This window comes from Hemitrygon akajei, chromosome 14 (assembly GCF_048418815.1).
Source record: "Hemitrygon akajei chromosome 14, sHemAka1.3, whole genome shotgun sequence".
NCBI lineage: Eukaryota > Metazoa > Chordata > Chondrichthyes > Myliobatiformes > Dasyatidae > Hemitrygon > Hemitrygon akajei.
Window position 1 is genome coordinate 38,792,449 of NC_133137.1, and position 20,672 is coordinate 38,813,120.

General features: G+C 42.2%; 1 protein-coding gene across 1 annotated transcript in view; it reads left to right on the forward strand.

The window, feature by feature from the left end:
- myo1ha (myosin IHa) overlaps nt 1-19,629 on the forward strand; it is an 88,086-nt gene extending 68,457 nt beyond the window's left edge. The window contains exons 25-31 of the mRNA XM_073066982.1: nt 2,843-2,936; nt 3,031-3,086; nt 5,102-5,237; nt 5,872-5,942; nt 16,621-16,718; nt 18,364-18,463; nt 19,603-19,629. Of these exons, the coding sequence (XP_072923083.1) occupies nt 2,843-2,936; nt 3,031-3,086; nt 5,102-5,237; nt 5,872-5,942; nt 16,621-16,718; nt 18,364-18,463; nt 19,603-19,629 (582 nt within the window). The remainder of the gene's footprint in view (nt 1-2,842; nt 2,937-3,030; nt 3,087-5,101; nt 5,238-5,871; nt 5,943-16,620; nt 16,719-18,363; nt 18,464-19,602) is intronic.
- Nucleotides 19,630-20,672: the final 1,043 nt, after the last annotated feature.

Genomic DNA, 20,672 nt, shown 5'->3' on the forward strand with positions numbered 1-20,672 from the left:
ACAGACCACTCCCACTCCGACATGTCTGTCCATGGCCTCCTCTACCATCAAGATGAGGCCACACGCAGGTCGATGAAGCAATACCTTATCTCCCGCCTAGGTAGCCTCCTTCCTGCCAGCATGAACATCCAACTCACTGACCTCTGTTGATACCCTTGCCCCCCACCCTTACCCCCATCCCTATCTATTATTTTAGTCTGGTTCTCTTTCTCTCTCTTTTTCCCCCCTCACTATAATCTCTCCCCCCAGCCCTACCTTTCTTTCTCTTTTATTTCCCATAATTCTCCACCTTCCCCTAGCCTATTTCCCTCCAGCCTATCACTTCCCAGCTCTCTACTTTATCCCTCCCCCCACTTCTTATCCCCCCTCAACCATCCCATGTTACTTCACTCCTGATGAAAGGTTTCGGCCCGAAACGTCGTTATTATCTCCTCCCATAGATGCTGTCTGGCCTGCTGAGTTCTGCCAGCATTTTGTATTTTTTAGGTATACTTAAAGCACAGGTTGATAGGTTCTTTGTTAGTCAGGGCATCAAAGGTTATGGGGAGTAGGCAGGAGAATGGGGCTGAGAAAGATAATAAATTAGCCATGAGGGAATGGTGCGCAGACTCGATGGGATCAAGACTGATGATGGGCCTCATGCCGAAACATCAACTGTTTATTCCTCTCCATAGATGCTGCCTGACGTGCTGAGTTCCTGCAGCATTTTGTGTGTGTTACTCTGCATTTCCAGCAGCTGCAGAATCACTTGAGTTTATTACATACCCATCAGTATTAACTCCCATTTACTGGCAACTGGTCGCTAGTCTGCTGTATCTCAGCAACTCAGTGGTGTACAATTTGTCTCCATTAGGAAGGAGAGTGGAAGGCAACAGAAAATAAAGTAATTATGTAATTAACGTGTCAGCTGTTGTAGTGAAAATTATTTTAAAATCTGTTCTGTGTTCCTTTCTGATTCCACTCAGGATAAACACAAATAAAAGGTGTTGAAGGCCACGGGAAAACATTGATTAGAATTAGCACAGATGCAATACAGAAAGAGAAGCACATGTCCACTGTGGTAGTAAGTCAAGTCAAGTCACTTTTATTGTCATTTCGACCGTAACTGTTGGTACAGTGCATAGGAAAAATGAGACAACGTTTTTCAGGACCATGGTGTTACATGACACATTAAAAAAACTAGACTAAACTATGTAAAAAACAACACAGAGAGAAAAAAATCACACAACTACTACACTGGACTACAGACCTACCCAGGACTGCATAAAGTGCACAAAACAGTGCAGGCATTACAATAAACAATAAACAGGACGATAGAGCAGTAAGGTGTCAGTCCAGGCTCTGGGTATTGAGGAGTCTGTTAGCTTGGGGGAAGAAACTGTTACATAGTCTGGTCGTGAGAGCCTGAATGCTTCGGTGCCTTTTCCCAGATGGCAGGAGGGAGAAGAGATTGTATGAGGGGTGCGTGGGGTCCTTCATAATGCTGTTTGCTTTGCAGATGCAGCGTGTAAATGTCTGTGATGGCGGGAAGAGAGACCCCGATGATCTTCTCAGCTGACCTCACTATCTGCTGCAGGGTCTTGCGATCCAAGATGGTGCAATTTCTGAACCAGGCAGTGATGCAGCTGCTCAGGACGCTCTCAATACAACCCCTGTAGAATATGATGAGGATGGGGGGGGGTGGTGGGAGATGGACTTTCCTCAGCCTTCGCAGAAAGTAGAGATGCTGCTGGGCTTTCTTTGCTATGGAGCTGGTGTTGAGGGACCAGGTGAGATTCTCTGCCAGGTGGACACCAAGAAATTTGGTGCTCTTAACGATCTCTAACGAGGAACCTTCGATGTTCAGCAGGGAGTGGTCGTTCCATGCCCTCCTGAAGTCAACAACCATCTCTTTTATTTTGTTCACATTCAGAGACAGATTGTTGGCTCTGCACCAGTCCGTTAGCCACTGCACCTCCTCTCTGTAAACTGACTCATCGTTCATGCTGATGAGACCCACCACGATCATGTCATTTAGTACAGAAATCAAAATAATACTTATCATCCACGTAATAAGCCACTCTCTACACTGCCAGAAAGGGAACAGCAGATCGGACAGCCTTTCATGTAGCCTTTACTCTTTCTCTCTGTCTTTGACTCGATATACTCTGACCCTCATGATGTGCTTGTCCCTATTTTCTCCAACTCTTAGCACTAGTTTCAGTCATGACCTTGCCTAAGACAATGCGTAGTAGCATAGTGGTTAGCACAACACTTTACAGTACCAGTGCCTGGGGTTCAATTCCCACCACTGCCTGTGAGAAGTTTGTACATTCTCCTCGTCACCACGTGGGTTTCCTCCAGGTGCACTGGTTTCCTCTCACACTCCAAAGGCATACCAGTTAGTAGGTTAATTGATCATTGTAAATTGTCCCATAGTTAGGCTAGGATTCAATTGGGGGATTGCTGAGTGGTGCGACTTGAAGGTCTGGAAGGGGCCAATTCCATGCTGTATCTCATTCAATCTATAGATAGATGGGTTAAAAAGTTGTCCTCACTGCACAAAGTAAGTGCCCCCTTTTTGTACTCTTTAAGATTCCACAGAACATAACATAATTATCACCCCAGTACTTTTCCAACCCTTGGTGGTACCAGCTTGTCTCTAACAACCTTCATCACAGACAAATAATTTAGGAAAATAGAGACAACAGGTCTGTAAGGAGGAGACATTCTTCATGATCTCATCTCGGAATGTGCACTGGTGCAAATATCCAGATTATCACAACATTCCTAGTTGGCACATTTGGTCTTTGAAATTCTGTTTAATTCCAAGGAGGAATCACAATGAACTCTTTGCTTACAGTTGCAACAGAAAGTTGTGGCCAGTACATTGTTTAAAGGGAAGAAGGATGGCTATTTACAGAGTGTGACCAAACCCTTCAGTGACAGCAGGCTTCGTAAGTACACACTGACCCCCCCACAGCAACTAAATCCGAAAGTCCTTCCCTACCGCACATCCCCTTCTCAGCTTGATGTGCTCTCTGTCTGCAGGTGAACAGGATATCAATCCAAAGGCTCTCCAGCTGATTCGTCATGAGAGGCTCAAGGTGAGGTTTCACACATCTTGGAACACTGAGGCACTCTGGTGGTATCCCATTATAACAGAAATTCCATTGTACGTTGTCAACCAATCAGAAAAGCAAACACTGGCAAACTTTAAAGTTCAAAGTAAAATTATTATTAAAGTACATGCAGATATCTCACCAATTACTACCCTGAGATTCATTTTCTTGCAGGCATTCACAGTAGAACAAGGAAATACAAAAGAATCAATGAAAAACTGCACACAAAGACTGACAAACAACCAATGTGCAAATACTAAATAAATAAATAATGCTGACACATGCAAAGGGTCTTGGGAGCCCGTGTGTAGAACACCCTGAAGGTTAACTTGCAGGTTGAGTTGGTGGTGAGGAAGGCAAATGCCATGTTAGCATTCATTTCAAGAGGTCTAGAATACAAGAGCAGGGATGTGATGCTGAGGCTTTATAAGGCACTGGTGAGGCCTCACCTTGAGTATTGTGAACAGTTTTGGGCTCATCTTAGAAAAGATGTGCTGGCTGACATTGGAGAGGGTTCAGAGGAGGTTCACAAGGATGATTTTGGAATGAAAGGGTTATCATATGAGGAGCATTTGATGGCTGAGTCTGTACTCGCTGAAATTTAGAAGGATGAAGGGCGGGGGGATCTCATTGAAACCTTTCAAATGTTGAACAGCCTGGACAGAGTAGTTGTGGAAAGGATGTTTCCCATGATGGGGAGTCTAGGACAAGAGGGCACAGCCTCAGGATAGTGGGGTATCCATTTAAAATAGATGTGGAGAAATTTCTTTAGCCAGAAAGTAGTGAATTTGTAGAACTTATTACCTTAGGCAGCTGTGGAGGCCAAGTCATTGGGTGTATTTAAGGCAGAGATTGATAGGTTCTTGATTGGACATGGCATCAAAGGTTACAGAGAGAAGGCTGGGGAGTGGGGCTGAGGAGGGGGAAAAAGTATCAGCCATGAATGAATGGAGGAACAGACTCGATGGGCCAAGTGACCTAATTCTGCTCCTATGTGTTATGATCTTGTGGACAACATGTGTTGTAGAGCCCTTGAAAGTACACCTTCAAGTTTATTATCATCTGAATGTACATATATACAACCAAACAACACAACATTCCTCCTGTCGGCAGTGTACCCACAACACACAGCACATAAAACAAAATATTACCATGATTAAGTTAATGAAGTATAATTCAAATAGTATGTAGTGTGCAGCACAGGTAAATAGTAAACAGCTCTCTGTCCTAGTGATGAGACCTCAGTGGTGGCGGGGTATCTTCATTAGTCTCACAGCCTGAGAGAAAAAAGCTGTTACCCAATCTGACAGTCCTGGTCCTGATGCTCCTATATCTCCTTCCTGATGGTAGTGGGTCAAAGAGATTGTGGGATGGGTGGTAGGGATCCTTAACAATGCTTTGGGCCCTTCGTATACAACGCTCCCAGTAAATGTCACAAATAGAAGTCCATACTTAGTCCATATTTAAAGTGATTCTATAGGTTGTGGAATCAGTTCTGTGTTGAGGTGAGTAAAGTTATCCACACTAGTTCAGGAGCCTGATGCTTGAAGAGTAATAACTGTTTCTGAACCTGAACATTGAAACGATCTGAAACAACTAATGTTTTATTTACAGTACCTTTTAATTTTCACACTTTAACCAAGTATTATTGGTTTAATAAGACAGAAATTTCCACTGGGTCTTACAGAGCCAGTGCTCACACCAAGAATACCTCATTCAACAACCAGTCACAGACACAACACAGAAACAGGCTCCTTGACCCACCAAGTCCATGCGGCTGTACTAGAGGTGAGCTGCTCCTCCACTCCTCCTGGTTGGGCACCCTCGCTGTGATGGAGTGTTTCACTGGGCATGCACTCTTCCAGATTAATCCTAGTCCGAACAGGCAAAGGAAGTGCAGGGTAGGGTGAGTTACCCCATGGATTACAGGTGGCATGTTGTAGGAGCAGCCTGCTTGTGATTGTAATTGTATGATAACACCTATCCTCTTTTGCTCTCAGTATGGTGTTCCTGTCATTAAATATAACCGAAACGGCTTCAAACCCAGACCACGCCAACTGCTCCTAATGCAGACAAAAGCTTACATAGTCGAAGAGGACAAGATCAAGCAGAAGATTGAATATGCAACTCTGAAAGGTAATGGATTCCTGTCAATTCCATCACTAAACCTCTGAAGGAGGATGACCTCTTCCTCTGTTCAACTACTGATCTATTTACAACATGTGCAATCTCAGAGACAGGCTGACACCAACTGTTGCAATGTGTTGCAGCAGCCCTTCTGAAGCCTATGACTTCTGGCACCGAGAAGACAAAGCTAGCAGGCATTACCTGTCCCTGTAGACTATCTTCCAGGTTACACATCATTCTGGATGAAACTATATCCCTTCCTTGTCACTGGGTCTCAGTCCTGGCCCTCAATGCACTTGGGAATACCTTCACCTTGGAGACTGGAATAGTTGAAGCAAGCAGCTCCTCTTCACTTTCCAGTAAATATTGCCCTTGCCACAATGCTTAGAGTCCCGAGACTAAAAGATTGACTGTATATTAATGGTCTATATAGCAAACAAATATTAATTTTTTAAAAGAATGCTAACAGTTCTTTACAGAGGAGACTATCTGTGGGGTGTTTGCATTTCACTTTTCATTTCATCCATTATAAATGTGAGCCCATTTGAAGGCACGGCTTTGTGCTTGTGCAAACAGAATATTGTAGTTAGAGACCACTGATCCCTCATGTTGCTCACAATTTGTGTTTTTATGTCTTGTTTAGGTGTGTCTGTCAGCAACTTGAGTGATGGAATTTTTGTTATCCACGTGCCCTGTGAAAACAACAAGCAAAAAGTAAGTATTTGTTCTCTCTTTATTCCTGTTCGTAGTTCAGAAAGACATGTGTTTAGCAGCTTCATGTGTGACATCTTGTGATGTGAAATATCTCTGAAATCCAAGTAAACAACTCCACTCACTCTCCTTTGTCTACTGTTATATACCCCTTTGGATTACAAATATCTCTCTCATACCAACAATAACAACCTCGTGCATTGAACTGAACTTGGTTACATTACCATCATAAGACTTTAAACCTTGTCACCTGAGCTTGAATGAGTTTGGGGATTATATTTACACACATATATATGAATAACACTGCTAACTTTTGACTTACCTGGTTTAAGTTACTATATTAAGTAGTTACTAAAATAAATAGTGAGTTTAACATCAAAACCAGATTGCAGGTGTGTTCAATTGCTGCTGATACTTTTACAGGGTTGCGTGTATGTAACATAAATTGGGGGCTCGTCCGGGACAACAGCCGATTATTAGGTATCTGAGGATGTGTTTAAAGTGGAGGGGTTAGAGTTTTTTCCTGAAAGTAAAGCTAGCTGGTTTGAGCACCAGAATCAGATGGAAAGATTAAGAATTGACAATGAGGAGGTCACAGATTAGAGAACACCAGAAGGTTTCAGTTGTTGAGTATTGCTAAAAAGTTGAAACTTACTAAGGTGAAAACCTGGAAGAGGATGCAATCCCAATTGCCTGTGTTCAGGTTGTTGAAGCATTTGTAAACCTGCAGGATGCTGAACATGGTGTTGAAGCTCAGTTAAAGCCTGAGATGTCTGATTTGGTTTTGCAGGAAATTGATTTTTTGTAATTAAACATGTGAAAGGTAAAAACAATATCTTGGTAGATTGACTGTCTGGATGCTAAATTTAAGAGTGAAATAGAAACTAGTATTTGTATGCACTTTTGTAATGTGCTACATAATAATCACATATGTATTGCTTTACACTCTGTAATAAACAGTTAAAAATTTTGCTCCTTGGTCAAAATTTTGCATTTTGGGGGAGGTGTTATATACCCCTAGGGTTCTTTTTTTTCCCCTGTGGACTGTCATTTTAAAATGCCGAGATAATTGAGACTGACTTTTGCTCTGTTGGATTTCTACTGACTACAGAATTGCTGGATTGCCATGGTGAAAGAGAGGTGAAGTTATTTGATGGACAGTGGGTGATTACACAAATTTGCAGCATGTTTATATTAAGCAAGGTCAGATGATTCTCTCACAGACACATGGTCAGAGTCAAGAGGGTTTCGATCATGGAAAGACACCAGTGAGTGAGGTCGTTGTTTTAAACTTTCAGTAGCCCAAAAGGGTGAGTTGAGATCGATCCAGAGTATAGATAAGTGACTCTCACAGTTGTTGCAGCTGGAAGCAGTTGCAGGGAAGAAGGGAGAGAAAGGTTTGAAACAGAAGAAACCTAGTGACAAAGAGATCACTATTTGGAGTCTCTCCAAGTAGCCCGTAAGGGTGAGTTTGATTCCATTCAAATACGAAAGTGTGGTTGTCACATAGTTAATCCACAAGAGTGGGTTCTCTGGTGAGGGAAAACCTTTGTGAATACCAAGTATATGTTAACCTTTGTCTGGGTGTGGTAGTTCACTGAAGAAGGCACCCCTGTGGCAAATCACTGTTGGAGTTACTTCGTATGTCGTGGAACTGGATAAGTGGCTATCACGTTGTGTGATTGAGGTAACCTTGTGAAATCCACCGATGTGTCGACCCTTGCCTGGGTTGGTAGTTTTCCCTTGAAGATGGTCCCCTTTGTGATAAGCTACCATTGGTGATACTTCATGTGTGGATTCGGAGCTGACAGTGGAAGACCAACGGCACCTCTTTACTTGTTTTTCTCCTATCGTGGATTTCACCTTTGGATTACAAATACCAACAATAACAACTCTGTGCATTGAATTGAACTTTGTTACATTACCATCGTAAGACTTTAAACCTTGCCACCTGAGCTTGAATGAGTTTGGAAATTATATTTACACACATATATATGCATAACACTGCTAACTTCTGAGTTACCTGGTTTAAGTTACTGTATTAAGTAGTTACTAAAATAAATAGTGGTTTTAACATCAAAACCAGACTCCAGGTGTGTTCAATTGCTGCTGATACTTTTACAGGGTTGTGTATACGTAACACTACCTTGTTTTTATGTCCTCAAAGAATTCCAACAAATATGGCAAGCAAGATTTTCCCTGACAGAAACCATGCTGACGTTAGCCTATTTTGTCATGTGCCTCCAAATACCTCAAAACCTCATATGTAATAATAGACTCCAACATTTTCCCAACCACTGACATCAAGGCTAGCCAAATAGAACTTCGGCCAATTTTGTCATGTGCCTCCAAGTACCCTAAAGTCTAATCATGGGATTTTGTATTGTTAAGCGGCCTCATATGTGGCACCTTATCAAAAGCCTTCTGAAAATCCAAGTAAATGACATCCATTGTCCTCCTTTGTCCACCCTGCTTGTTACTTCCTCAAAGAACTCTTAAAAAAATTTCAGGGAAGATTTCTCTTGACAGAAACCATGCTGACTTTGACTTATTTTATCATTAGTCTCAAAGTGTCCCAAGATCTCATCCTTAATAAAGGCCTCCAAAACTTTCTCAACCACTGAGGTTAAGCTAACTGGCGTATAGTTTCCTTTCTTTTGCCTTCCCCCTTCTTGAAGAGTGGAGTACTGAAATTTTCCAGTCCTCTGGAACCATGCCAGAACCAAGTGATTCTTAAAAGATCATAACCAGTGCAATCTCTTCAGCAACCTCTCTCAGGACTCTGGGATGTAGTACACCTAGTACAGGTGACTTATCCACCTTAAGACCTTTGAGTTAGCCAAGCACTTTTTCTTTCATAAAAGCAATGGAACTCACTCCTGCTCCCTGACACTCAGGGACCTTTGGCACACTGCTAGTGCCTTCCAAGTGAAGAATGATGCAAAGTACCTATTAGGTTCATCTGCCATTTCTTTGGTCTCCATTACTGCCTCATCTGCATCATTTTCCAGTGGTCCAATATCAACTCTGATCTCCCTTTTACTCTTTATATAACTGAAAGCACATTTAGTATCCTGCTTTATATTATTGGCTAGTCTGCCCTGATATTTCATCTTTTCCCTTCTTATTGCCTTTTGTTGAATTTTAAAAGCTTCTCAACCATGCAACCTCTCACTCATTTTTGCTACCTTATATGCCCTTTCTTTGGCTTTTATGCAGTCCTTAACTTCCCTTGTCAGCCACGGTTGCCTAGCCCTGCCATTTGAGAACAACTTCTTCTGTGGGACATAACTCTCCTGTGCCTTCCTTATATTCATATTACATTATCTACTTGTAAACCTGTTTGCTCATTCTCAGCTCTATCATACTGGTTCCCATCCCCCTGCCATATTAGTTTAAACCACCCCCAACAGCTCTAGTAAACCTGCCCACAAGAATATTGGTCCCCCTCAGGTTCAAGTGCAGACCATCCCTTTTGTACAGGTTCCAGCTGCCCCAGAAGAAATCCTAATTATCCAGAAATTTTCAATTTCAATTCTTCAGCCACCCTTTCTATGTCATTCTATTCCTCTGTTCACTGTCATGTGGCACAGGCAGCAATCCTTGAGGTCCTGCTTCTCAGCTTCGTCCCTAACTCCCTGTGTTCTGTTTTCAGGACCGCCTCCCTTTTTCTACCTATGCCGTTGGTACCAATATGTACCACAACCTCTGGCTGCTCACTCTCCCTTTTCAGATATCGTGGATGTATTCAGGAACATTGTTGACCCTGGCATCTGGGAAACAAACTGCCATCTGTGTTTCTTTTTTGCATCCACAGAGTGGCCTATCTGTCTCGCTAACTATAGTCCATTATTACTGCTGCCATCCTCTTCAGTTCTCTACCCTTCTGGGCTACAGGGCCAGACTCAGTGCCAGAGGCACGACCGTTGTGCTTTCCCCAGGTAGGTTGTCCCCCCCCCCCCCAACAGTACTCAAAATGGCATACATATTGTTGAGTCCTGGGAGTAAGATTTGGAATGATCTTGGTGGAGTGATACAAGGATAGAGGAGATTGCAGAGAGGAATTTTCCCCATCCTTTAGAACCATTCCAGAAACAGGTGATTTTTGAAAGATCGTTACTCCACATTCTCTTCAGCTACCTCTTTCCAAGTGACTTATCTGCTTTCAGACCTTTCAGTTTCCCAAACACTTTCTCCTTAGTAACTCACTTCTGCCCCCTGACACTCTCGAACTTCTGGCATTCTGCTGGTGTCTTCCACAGTGAAGACTGATGTGAAATACTTATTCAGTTTATCCACCAATTCTTTGTTCCCTATTACAACTTCTCCAGCATCAATGTCCAGCGGACCAATATCTACTCTTGTTTCTCTTTTACTCTTTATACTGTTACGTACCCCGCAACGGGTTAAAAAGAACCAGCAGAAATGGACACACCTGGAGTCTGAGTCTTCCATTATAAACTCTATTTTGTTAGTAACTACGTGAATAAAGTAATATAAAACAGGATAAGGTAAACAGGTTAGCAAAATATATGCATATATATAGGTGAGTAAATAAGGTTCCCAAGCTTCCCCAGCTCACGTGATTAGGTGATACAGTCTCACGGTGGGATGGTAAGTAATCAGTTCAGTTCTGGAATTTGATTTGAGCAGAGTTGGAGAGAGAGAGAGAGAGATAGAGAGTTGGTTTGTTTTCCTAATGCCAATGCCAATCCTCCACGTCGTCCTCCTGCTCCCGAAACTTACAGTCACCAACTGTGACCACAAAAAGAGGATGCCGTCTTCTGTGGTGGCGTTATCAACCCAGACCAGGGTTAAACACACCGATAGCTCCCCACCGGTCACCCCTTTGTCCACACTGTGAACAAAACCCCACCCTTGTCATGGGTACACAAAGCTCACCAGTGTCCTCCTTGCCTCTGGCGTCGTGTGTCTCTGGTGTGTCTGATTAAAAAGTCAACTGACCTTGTATATATCTCACTAGTGCGGAACACCAGCTGTCCATCATATAGCTCCACCTTCCAGTTTCCAAGGCAACTCACAGACTCTCTCTCGTCCTGCTGCTGAAATAGCACACAAGCTGTTCACTCCCTCTCTCTCTTGTTAAAGGAACAGTCCACTTTAGAATAATCCTTCAAATCTCGTCACACCTCTCTCCTTTTAAGAAAAATTTTGATGAAACAGCAAAATTTTTGTTTTAACTATCGATTATACAGCTGAAAGAAATACATGTGTAATTAATCAGGTAACATAGCAAAGCATTACAAACTTAAACTTAACATCTAGACAGACAGTCTGCTATAATATTGTCACTACCTTTCACATGTTTTATTTCCATGTCATACTCTTGCAAGATCAGACTCCAGTTAAGTAACCTTCTGTTCTTATCCTTCATTTTACTCAGAAACAGTAAGGATTATGGTCTGTGTAAACCACAAGTGGTTTCTGCGCAGGACATATGTAGACATCAAAATGTTGCCATGCTAAAATGAGTGCTAGCAGCTCTTTTTCAACAGTGGCATAATTTTCCTGATGCACATTAAATTTCTTTGAGAAATAAGCTACTGGATGTTCAATTTCATCATCATCCTTTTGCAACATTACTGCCCCAGCAGCTTCATCATGAGCGTCTACCACAATTGAAAATAGTTTATTGAAATCAGGGGCTTTGAGCACAGGGTGATAACACAGAATGGTTTTCAGGTGGTCAAATGCCTCTTGGCAAAGGTCAGACCACACAAATCTTTCACTCTTCCCTAGGAGTTTCGTTAGGGGGAGAGCGATGTCTGCGAAGTTCTTACAAAACTTACAGTAATACCCAACCATTCCCAAGAACCTCTGTAACACTTTCTTGCCCATTGGAGCGGGAACCTCAGCAATAGCCTGAACCTTGGCCTGCACAGGAGCCAGTTGGCCCTGGCCTACTACATAGCCAAGATACGTGACAGTGGTGTGGCCAAATTCACTTTCACCAAGGTTTACAGTGAGATTTGCTTTGGACAGCCTTTCAAACAGTTTCTCTACTGCTGAGATATGCTCTTTCCAGGTGTCATTCCATACAACCAAATTATTAATATATAAGCCCTATACTTTCTAAACCTTGAATCATTGAATTCATCATTCTTTGGAATGTCCCTGGAGCATTTTCATCCCAAAGGGTAAAACATTGTACTCATACAATCCAGATGGAGTCACAAATGCAGATTTTTTTTAGCCCTTTCTGTCAAAGGAACACATCAGTAACATTTCAACAGGTCAATCTTTGTAAGGTATTCAGCCTTCCCCACTCTGTCAATACAGTCATCCACTCTTGGGATGGGATAAGCATCTGTCTTAGTTACTGCATTAACTTTCCCATAATCAGTACAGAATCTCATACTCCCATCCGAATTAGGGACAATCACGCACGGTGATGCCCAGTCTGAAGTGGATGGCCTAATTATGCCGGCTGTTAGCATGCATTCAATTTCTTGTTCAACCATTTTATTTTTGTCTTGGTTCATTCTGTAAGGGTGCTGCTTAATGGGATTGACTTCATCTACAATTACATCATGCACCGCAGCTGTGCAGGGTCTTGGAATGTCAGGGAATAAACCTTTATACTTGTTAATTAAGCTCTTCAGTTGTTTTTGCTGCCTTGACTGCAAATGTTGAGTCTTTCCATCAAGATTTTTCAAAACATCAGAATTTCTGAGTCTTATGGAAACTACATGGAGTCCATTAAAGTGATCTGGTATCCCAGTATCAGACACCACAATCTCCTCCATTATCATAACAGTACTCACAGGTGCAGGTTCGGGGTCATGATAACACTTGATTATATTCACATGTGTAGCCTTTCGCTGTTGGTCAAGAGTTCTAATAACATAATTCAAAGAATCAATTTTCTTATTATTTCATATAGTCCACTAAATCTCACTTGAAGAGGGTTGGTAAGGAGGGGGAGCAGCTTCATCTTTATCTGAGAGTGCTGTAAATTCTGCTTTACAAGGTCACAATCCTTGTTAAGTCTGTCTCTGAATTCCAAAACATAACTAAGCACGCTCATACTTACATTCTAATCTGACCATTGCACTCTGAGTAGGGTCAAAGGTGATACAATGTGCTTAGCTCTCAACTCTTTAACTACCCCCTCGAATGTTTTCGAAGTAAAGTTACTACCCTGGTCAGATTGGATTTCTTCAGGTAGACCTAACAATGTGAAAAATTTTATAAAGGCTTTTACCACTGTCTTGGCCCCGATATTTCTGACAGGCACTGCCTCAGGGAACCTAGTCACAACACACATGATGGGTAATAAATACTCATAACCAGCTGCAGTCCTTGGCAATGGGCCAACACAATCCACTATGACCATAGAAAAAGGTTCACCAAAAGCAGGTATTGGTCCAAGTGGTGCTGCTGGGATCACCTGATTAGGTTTTCTTGCAACCTGACAGGTATGACAAGTCCTGCAAACTTTCCGGGCCACAACTTGATGTTCAATGGCCCAATCCTCACTTGCAGGCACAGTAGGTGGTCTCCACTTCCTCATTGACACCCCATCCTTAAGATAATATCCTACTGACTCTCCCTGAACCTCCTCTTCTGTGACAGCTGTCTGCTTTAACGCAGCAATTTCAGAGTCTCGACTTTGTTCCTCTATAAATTCATCCCTGGACAAGGACAAACCTTTCTCATCCTCCTTACTGCCCAAATCCTGATGTAACATAGAAGGTAGAAAAGTCTCTGATAAATTCTCATAAGTTAAACCCCTGTCTTTGCTAACTGTGTCAGCAGCCTTTTGAGACATGCCTTGGGTCATTGCACATCTGGTGTAAACATCAGTATCTCTGTTTGTCTCATCAGCCACAAGCTTGCTTGTTAGCTGTACTGCTGAATAAACTTCACCCTGGACTGATGCCAAACTATCCCTAATGTTTACCAATACCAACACTAAGCTTATGAAGACCATGTTTACATTATGAAAATTTCCAAACAATCCATCTATTCTGTTCCTACGACTTTTAGCTCAACTCATCTCCATAGGAACACAGATAGGTGGCTTCTCAAAACCGAAGCAATCCTTTTCCTCCACATTGCAATGTGAAAAACAGCTCCATAACCTTGAAGTTGTTTAGTTCCAGATGCTAAAACAGAATTTAACAAGCTAACACATACTTCTACAGCCCATTGTCCTTCAAGCAGGGTCAAAGGTCATGAAACCAGTCCAAACTTCACAAGTTCTTTATTTAAAAATCCAGAAACAGCACCTTTCTCAATCTTTTCAATAACATTTACCTCACCAGCTTTCAACTCATCACCAACTTTTAGAACACTGTCTAACACAAGTGACTGAGAATCCTCAATTTCCACCGGTACCAAGGTTAACCATTTATTCACTGAACCAAGTCCATCTGACACAAAAAGACTGCATTCCTTTTCAACCAAGTCAGACACCTCAGACCTTAACTGAATTTCAACACAAGGTTCAACACCCTGGAAATTCACAGGTGCTTCAACAACCTGAACACAGGCAATCGGGACAGCTGCCTCTTCTAGGCTTTCAATACCAGTCCCAGTTTCAAATTCCAGGTTCCCCTGATCCTACCAGCTACTCTCTAGGAAACTCCCATCTGGAGTAAACTCAACCTTGTGGGTTAAAACCTTGTCTGCTAACCTAACAGACTCCCGCAAAGTAGTGGCATCCTTTTCATCTCGGTATGTGCTTACATCATCGGAAACACACTTCTTAAAGTCTTCAAGCTGTTTTAATTGCAACTCATACTCATACTTCAGTTTTTCTACCTGAAGCTGAACCTCAGCCTCAGTAAGTACTTTACCTTCAGAAAACATTTCCAACACCTCCTCTTCAAACTTCCCCTTGGCTACATAATGCTGTGCTATTAACAGCGGTATCTGAACATTCTTCATGCGAGTGGTCACCTTAACTTTTAACTTACGAGCAATTCCCAACAGTACATCCCTCTTAGCATCATCCAACACCTCCGGGGTTGATTCTGCCACAAACTTGTTAACCTCAAACTCCATTTATGCTGATAGTCCACTCACACAAATCTAAACAGAATTTCCCCAATCAAATCAACTAGTCAATTGAGCCCCCACCAATTTATGTTCATATCCCGAACGAGCCCCCATTTTTGTTATGTAATCCTTCAGATCTCATCACAATGCACTCAATGGCCAGAAATGTGATCTAAGTGACTATGGAATGATTGTTGGTACTAGACAGGATGGTTTGTGTTACAGAAAAAACAAAAATGTAACGTGAATGCCAGTTCTGTGGGTGAAAATGCCTTGTTAATGAGAGAGGTCAGAGGAGAATGGCCAGACTGGTTAAAGCTGACAGGAAGGCAACAGCAACTCAAATAACCACACGCTATAGCAGTGGTGTGAAGAAGAGAATCTCTGAATGCACAACACATTGAACCTTGAACTAGATGGGCTATACAACAGAAGACCATGATATACACTCAGTGGGCACTTTTTAAGGTATACAAGCTGTCTAATAAAATGGCTACTGAGTGGATATCTGAAAAGAAGCTTTTGGTGTACTCTTTCATATTATTGGCTAGCTTGCCTTTATTTTTCATCTTTTTTCTTCTGTTGCTATTTAAAAGCTTCCCAATCTTTTAGTTTCTCACTAAATGTTGCCATTATTGCATACCCTTTCTTTTTCTTTTATGTTGTCTTTGACTTATTTTGTCAGCTATTCTCCCTTTAGAATACTACTTCTTATTTGGGATGAACTGATCCTATGTCTTCCGATTTAGTCCCAGAAACTCCAGCCATTACTGTTCTTAATTCATCCTTGCTGGTGTCCCTTCCAATCAGCATTGGCCAACTCTTCTCTCATGCCTCTGTAGATGTCTTTACTAAATTGTAATACAATAGATCTGTCTTTAGTTTCTCCTTTACTGTCTCCTTTACCTTAAGCTCTCTAATCAAATAAGCTTTGGCAAACTTGGTCCCACTGGACTGAAAAGTACTATGGCCAAATGGACTGGACTGTTTCCTTCGTCATTGAAGATATTTGACTTGCTAAGGATTTCTGGCATATTTAATTTAATTTCAACCTTATGAGCATCTGCAGAGTTTGTCTTTTGAATTAGAGTCATGTTCCAGACTTGGAAAGAATTCAGAAATCTGTTTCACCTATTGATGGGGATAATTATGAATTGGGTTGGATGATGGTGAGAAACTGTTTTCCAACATAGCCAACACCCTTTGGAGAAGGGGGGGGGAGCTTTAGAACAGGGGCAATAGGGGACATTTCATAAGATTCAAGGGCCTCAACTCTCACGTGTTCCCACAAAGACAATGTGTGGAAATGCCGATCTAGAACCCTCGGAGCACAAAATCTATCAACAACAATAAAGGAAGAACGTGTCAAACACCAAAAGTTTAATAGCTCTGAAAGTGTGGAGCAGATTAGAAAGTACAGGAGTAAAGTTAAGGAGAGATAAGACAAGAGTGTAGGTAACCATGTTTTCTGGTGGACATGCTACTCATTAAAGACCATTGTCAGATAATCCTAGAGCATGGTTTCTACTTCTGCCTGGTACTACACTAACTCAGTCTACAATGTACACAGGGTAATGTAATTCTGCAGTGTGACAATGTCTTTGAGACTGTGACCAAGTTCTGTATTCCACACTAACTCAGTCTCCAATGTACACAGGGTGATGTAATTCTGCAGTGTGACTATGTCTTTGAGACTGTGACCAAGCTCTGTACAATGGCCAGCAAGCAAAACAGCTTCAAGATCGTGCAGGGCAGGTGAGCAAAGAGAATTTCAGTCACCATTACATTGCAGCACAGTAACAGGGCTCTAGGAGTTCAATGTGACAGGATGTGATTATGTAACACTCTTCCTTGAGTGTAAAATTTAAGGATGAGGTCAAGTACATGAAGAACAGGAAGATGACTGGAGTGAAGGTAGGACTGATCAGGGATAAGAGAAGATAAAACATACCTGGAGTGGGAGTAAATAGGGAAAGTCCTTAATGGATACCTTGCTTCAGTATTCACCAGTGAGAGGGACCTTGATGAATGTGAGGTCAGCTGGAATAGGATAATGTGCTGGAATATGTTGAGGTGATTGGAACATGTTAATAAAGAGGATGTGTTGGAACTTTTAAAACACATTGATATAGATAGGTCCCCCGGGCCTGACAGGATATACCCCAGTTTACTACAGGAAGTGAGAGAAGAGATAGCTGTGTCTTTAGCAATGACCTTTGTCCTCTCACTGACTACATGATTTGCTGTTGTTGTTCACATGGCATGAACTGGGAGGGGTAGACGCAAGTCTGTCCATTCAGCAGCTGGGGTTTGTTAGTACTATGTGATTAGTACCAGAAAATTGAAAGGCAGCAAATGTTATTCCTTTGTTCAAGCAAGGTACTCGTGATAATCCTGGGAATTACAGACAAGTGAGTTTTATATCACTGGTACACAATCTATTGGAGAGGATTCTTGGGGACAAGATTTACGAGCATTTGCAGAAGCATGGTTTGATTAGAAATAGTTAGCTTGGCTTTGTGAGGGGCAGGTCACACCTTACAAGCCTGATTGACTTTTTAGAGGAAGTGACAAAACGAATTGTTGAAGGTAACACAGTGGATGAGGTGTTTACAGATTTTAGTAAAGTGTTCGACTAGATTCTCCCATGGTAAGCTCATTCAGAAAGTCAGGAGGTGTGTGATCCAGGGAACCTGTCTGCGTAGATTTGGAGCTGGCTTGCCCTGAGAAGGCAGTGGATGGTAGCAGATGGAGGATGGATGTCCATGACCAGTGGTATCCCATGGGGATCTGTTCTGGGACCCCTGCTCTTTGTGATTTTTATATATTACTTTGATGATAAACTACAAGGGTGGGTTAGTAAGTTTGCAGCTGACATGTATGTTGGTGGTGTTGTGGGTATCATAAAAGTTTGTTGTGGGTTACAGCGGGACATTGACAGGATGCAGAGCTGAGCTGAGAAGTAGCAGATGGAGTTCAGTCTAGAAAAGGGTGAAATTATTCACTTTTGAAGGTTGAATTTGGAGGCAGAGCACAGAATTAATGGTGGGACTTTTAGCAATGTGGAGGAACAGAGGAATCTTGGGCCCAAGCCCATAGGGCTCTCAAAGTTGTTGTGCAAATTGATAGGGTGGTTAAGAAGCCATATTGTGTGTTGGCCTTTGTTAGTCAGGGGAGTTTGAGAGTGTGAGATAATACTACAGCTCTATAAGTCTTTGGTTAGTCTCAAGTAGAGTACTATGTTTATTTCTGGTTGCCTCAATTTAGGAAGGATGTGGAAGCTTTGGAGAGGGAATATTGTACACATCCAACATTCTTCCAAAGGACTTAAGATTGCATATATCAGAAATTGTAACGGTGTTTTAATAACTCATTCTGTTTTTGCATTTTCCCATTTCAGCCTGAAATTTACTATTGAACCAGGAAAGGAGGGGATTGTCGATTTCACATCAGGCCATGAGTCACAGGTCTTCAAAGGAAAGAATGGTCACCTGATGGTGGTAAGACTATGTCAGTGCCAGTAGAGTGGAGAACTTGGGTGACTTTTGCTGATAGGGCAACTTTCCAATCTCTAAGCAGAGAAATTTCAAGTGATGAGAAAATTACAGAGAGTGGATACCAGCCTCATTCATCTTCAAATGGCCCTTTACAGAGACAGTATTGACAATGACTTGCCATGTATTGATCATTGATCTTCTGTTGCAGATACACAGAGGTACAGAACAGGTCAGATATTAGAGATGTACTAGGTTTGTGGGCCTTAAGTGGTTAGTGCAGTCTTGCGGATCAAGCAATGGAGATGGGGTTGAGGACAACCCACTGCTTAATTGGAGGTGTAGGGGCTGATAGACTGAGATACAGTAAATAGCATAAAGTACAGGGAGCTTAAGAAATGTTTTTGCCACATTTTGTTATGGTTAAAATTGCCCTGTCTTAAAGAGTTAATTTTTTTTTTTGGGGTGGATAAATGTGTAAAGAGGCAGGATAGAATTGTTTGATAGTGTGATAGATGAATGGCCTCTTCCTATACTTTGGAAGGAAATGACCTTCCCAACAGAAGCAAAATACTAGGTTTTCTGAAAACTTGAAATGAAAATGTCCAAAATACTCAACAGGTCAGTCAGCATCTGTGGAAAGATAAACAGGCTAGCCTTCCAGGTCCATGTTCTCTCAGCAGAACCTCATTAAGTTTTTGTACAATCACAGAAAAGTTACAGGTTGAAAGGGGGCCACTCAACATGTCAAATCAGCTGGGTATTGTAAGAGCAAGTCAGCTTGTCCCAAACCCCAGCCCTTGGGTCTCCACACAAGAGTCTAGGTTGAAAAGAGATCAAAGGTTACGTAGTGTTACGAAACAGGAGTAATTAGTGTTTTGACGGATGTTTCAAGAACTCAGTGGATGAAGGAAAGTAGCTGTTCTTAAACTGGGTGATATGGGCAGCTGAAAGAAATGGCATAGTCTGGATGGTGGGAATCTTTGGTGGTGGACGTTGCCTTCTTGAGGCAGTCCCTCCTCTAGATATTACTGATTGCCGCTGGTGGGGAGAGATGTGCCTGTGATGCGTTGGTCAAGGATCACTATCTTCAGCTTCTTGTGTCCAAGGAACGGTAACAATTTCTCACTCTTTTCTTTTCACAGATGACTCCGAGGGTAAAGACACGATGACCTTCGTTATCATTTACCTCTTCTGGTTCAAATTTGATGGGAAATATAAATATGCTGCAAGTCCCAAAGGCATTCATTGTATTACCCTGTCACCACTTCATCACTGTGTAACCCCTCTATTAGTACATTGTGTGTTGGAGGCATGGACCGTCTCTACTGTACATGACATAATCCTCTACAGTGCCTACAAGCACCAAGAGCCAGAAGAGGATTGGTTCAATATAGGGGAACATCCTTTGTTAAACTCTGAAGATGCCCCAGACCTGATTCTTTATCATGTCCTGTTAGATGGGTGTGCTCACTCAGCTTCCCTGGGCTCGAATGAGAGGAGTCTATAAGGTTCCTTGCTCCTGATCACTGTGTGGTAACCCTGTGTGTGGATCAGATTATGTATTGGTGTCATTTAATTGTTTGACAAGGGCCAGAAGTAACCAATATCAAATCAGGGCATGTGAACACCCAAATGCTAAGGGTAGGATAGTGCCTGGAAAATTGGGGAGGATCAAAGGTTAAGCAAGTTACTTGGAATGGTAGAAAAGGAGTGAGGATTGGAAATACTCAGGAGGTCAGGTAACAGCTATGGAGAGAGACGCATTGTTAATATTTTTGGCCTGAGACCTTCCAGTCACAGATAGGATGTTATATATTGGTCCACAGAGGAATTCCAGCCATGGAGAAGGAGGGAAGTAGGACCAATACTGAAGCTACTTTCTTCCTTTATTCAACTTGTTCAAAATAATGGCACACAGTTTTGCCCATCAAACATGCTCCCACACCTTCATCCTCCCAGCCCATTGTCTCTAGCTGCAGAATAGACAAGGAAATCCCAGCATTTCCCTCTCAAGCCCACAGTTCCTCTCTCTGCAATCTCCTCTATCCTTGTATCCCTCCACCAAGATCATTCCAAGTCTTACTCCTAGGACTCAACAATAAGTACTCCATTTTGAGTACTGTTTGGGCGATTGACCTTCCTGGGGGAAGCACAGCGGCCGTGCCTCTGGCACTGTGCCTGTCTCTGCGGCTCAGAAGGGTAGGGAACTGCA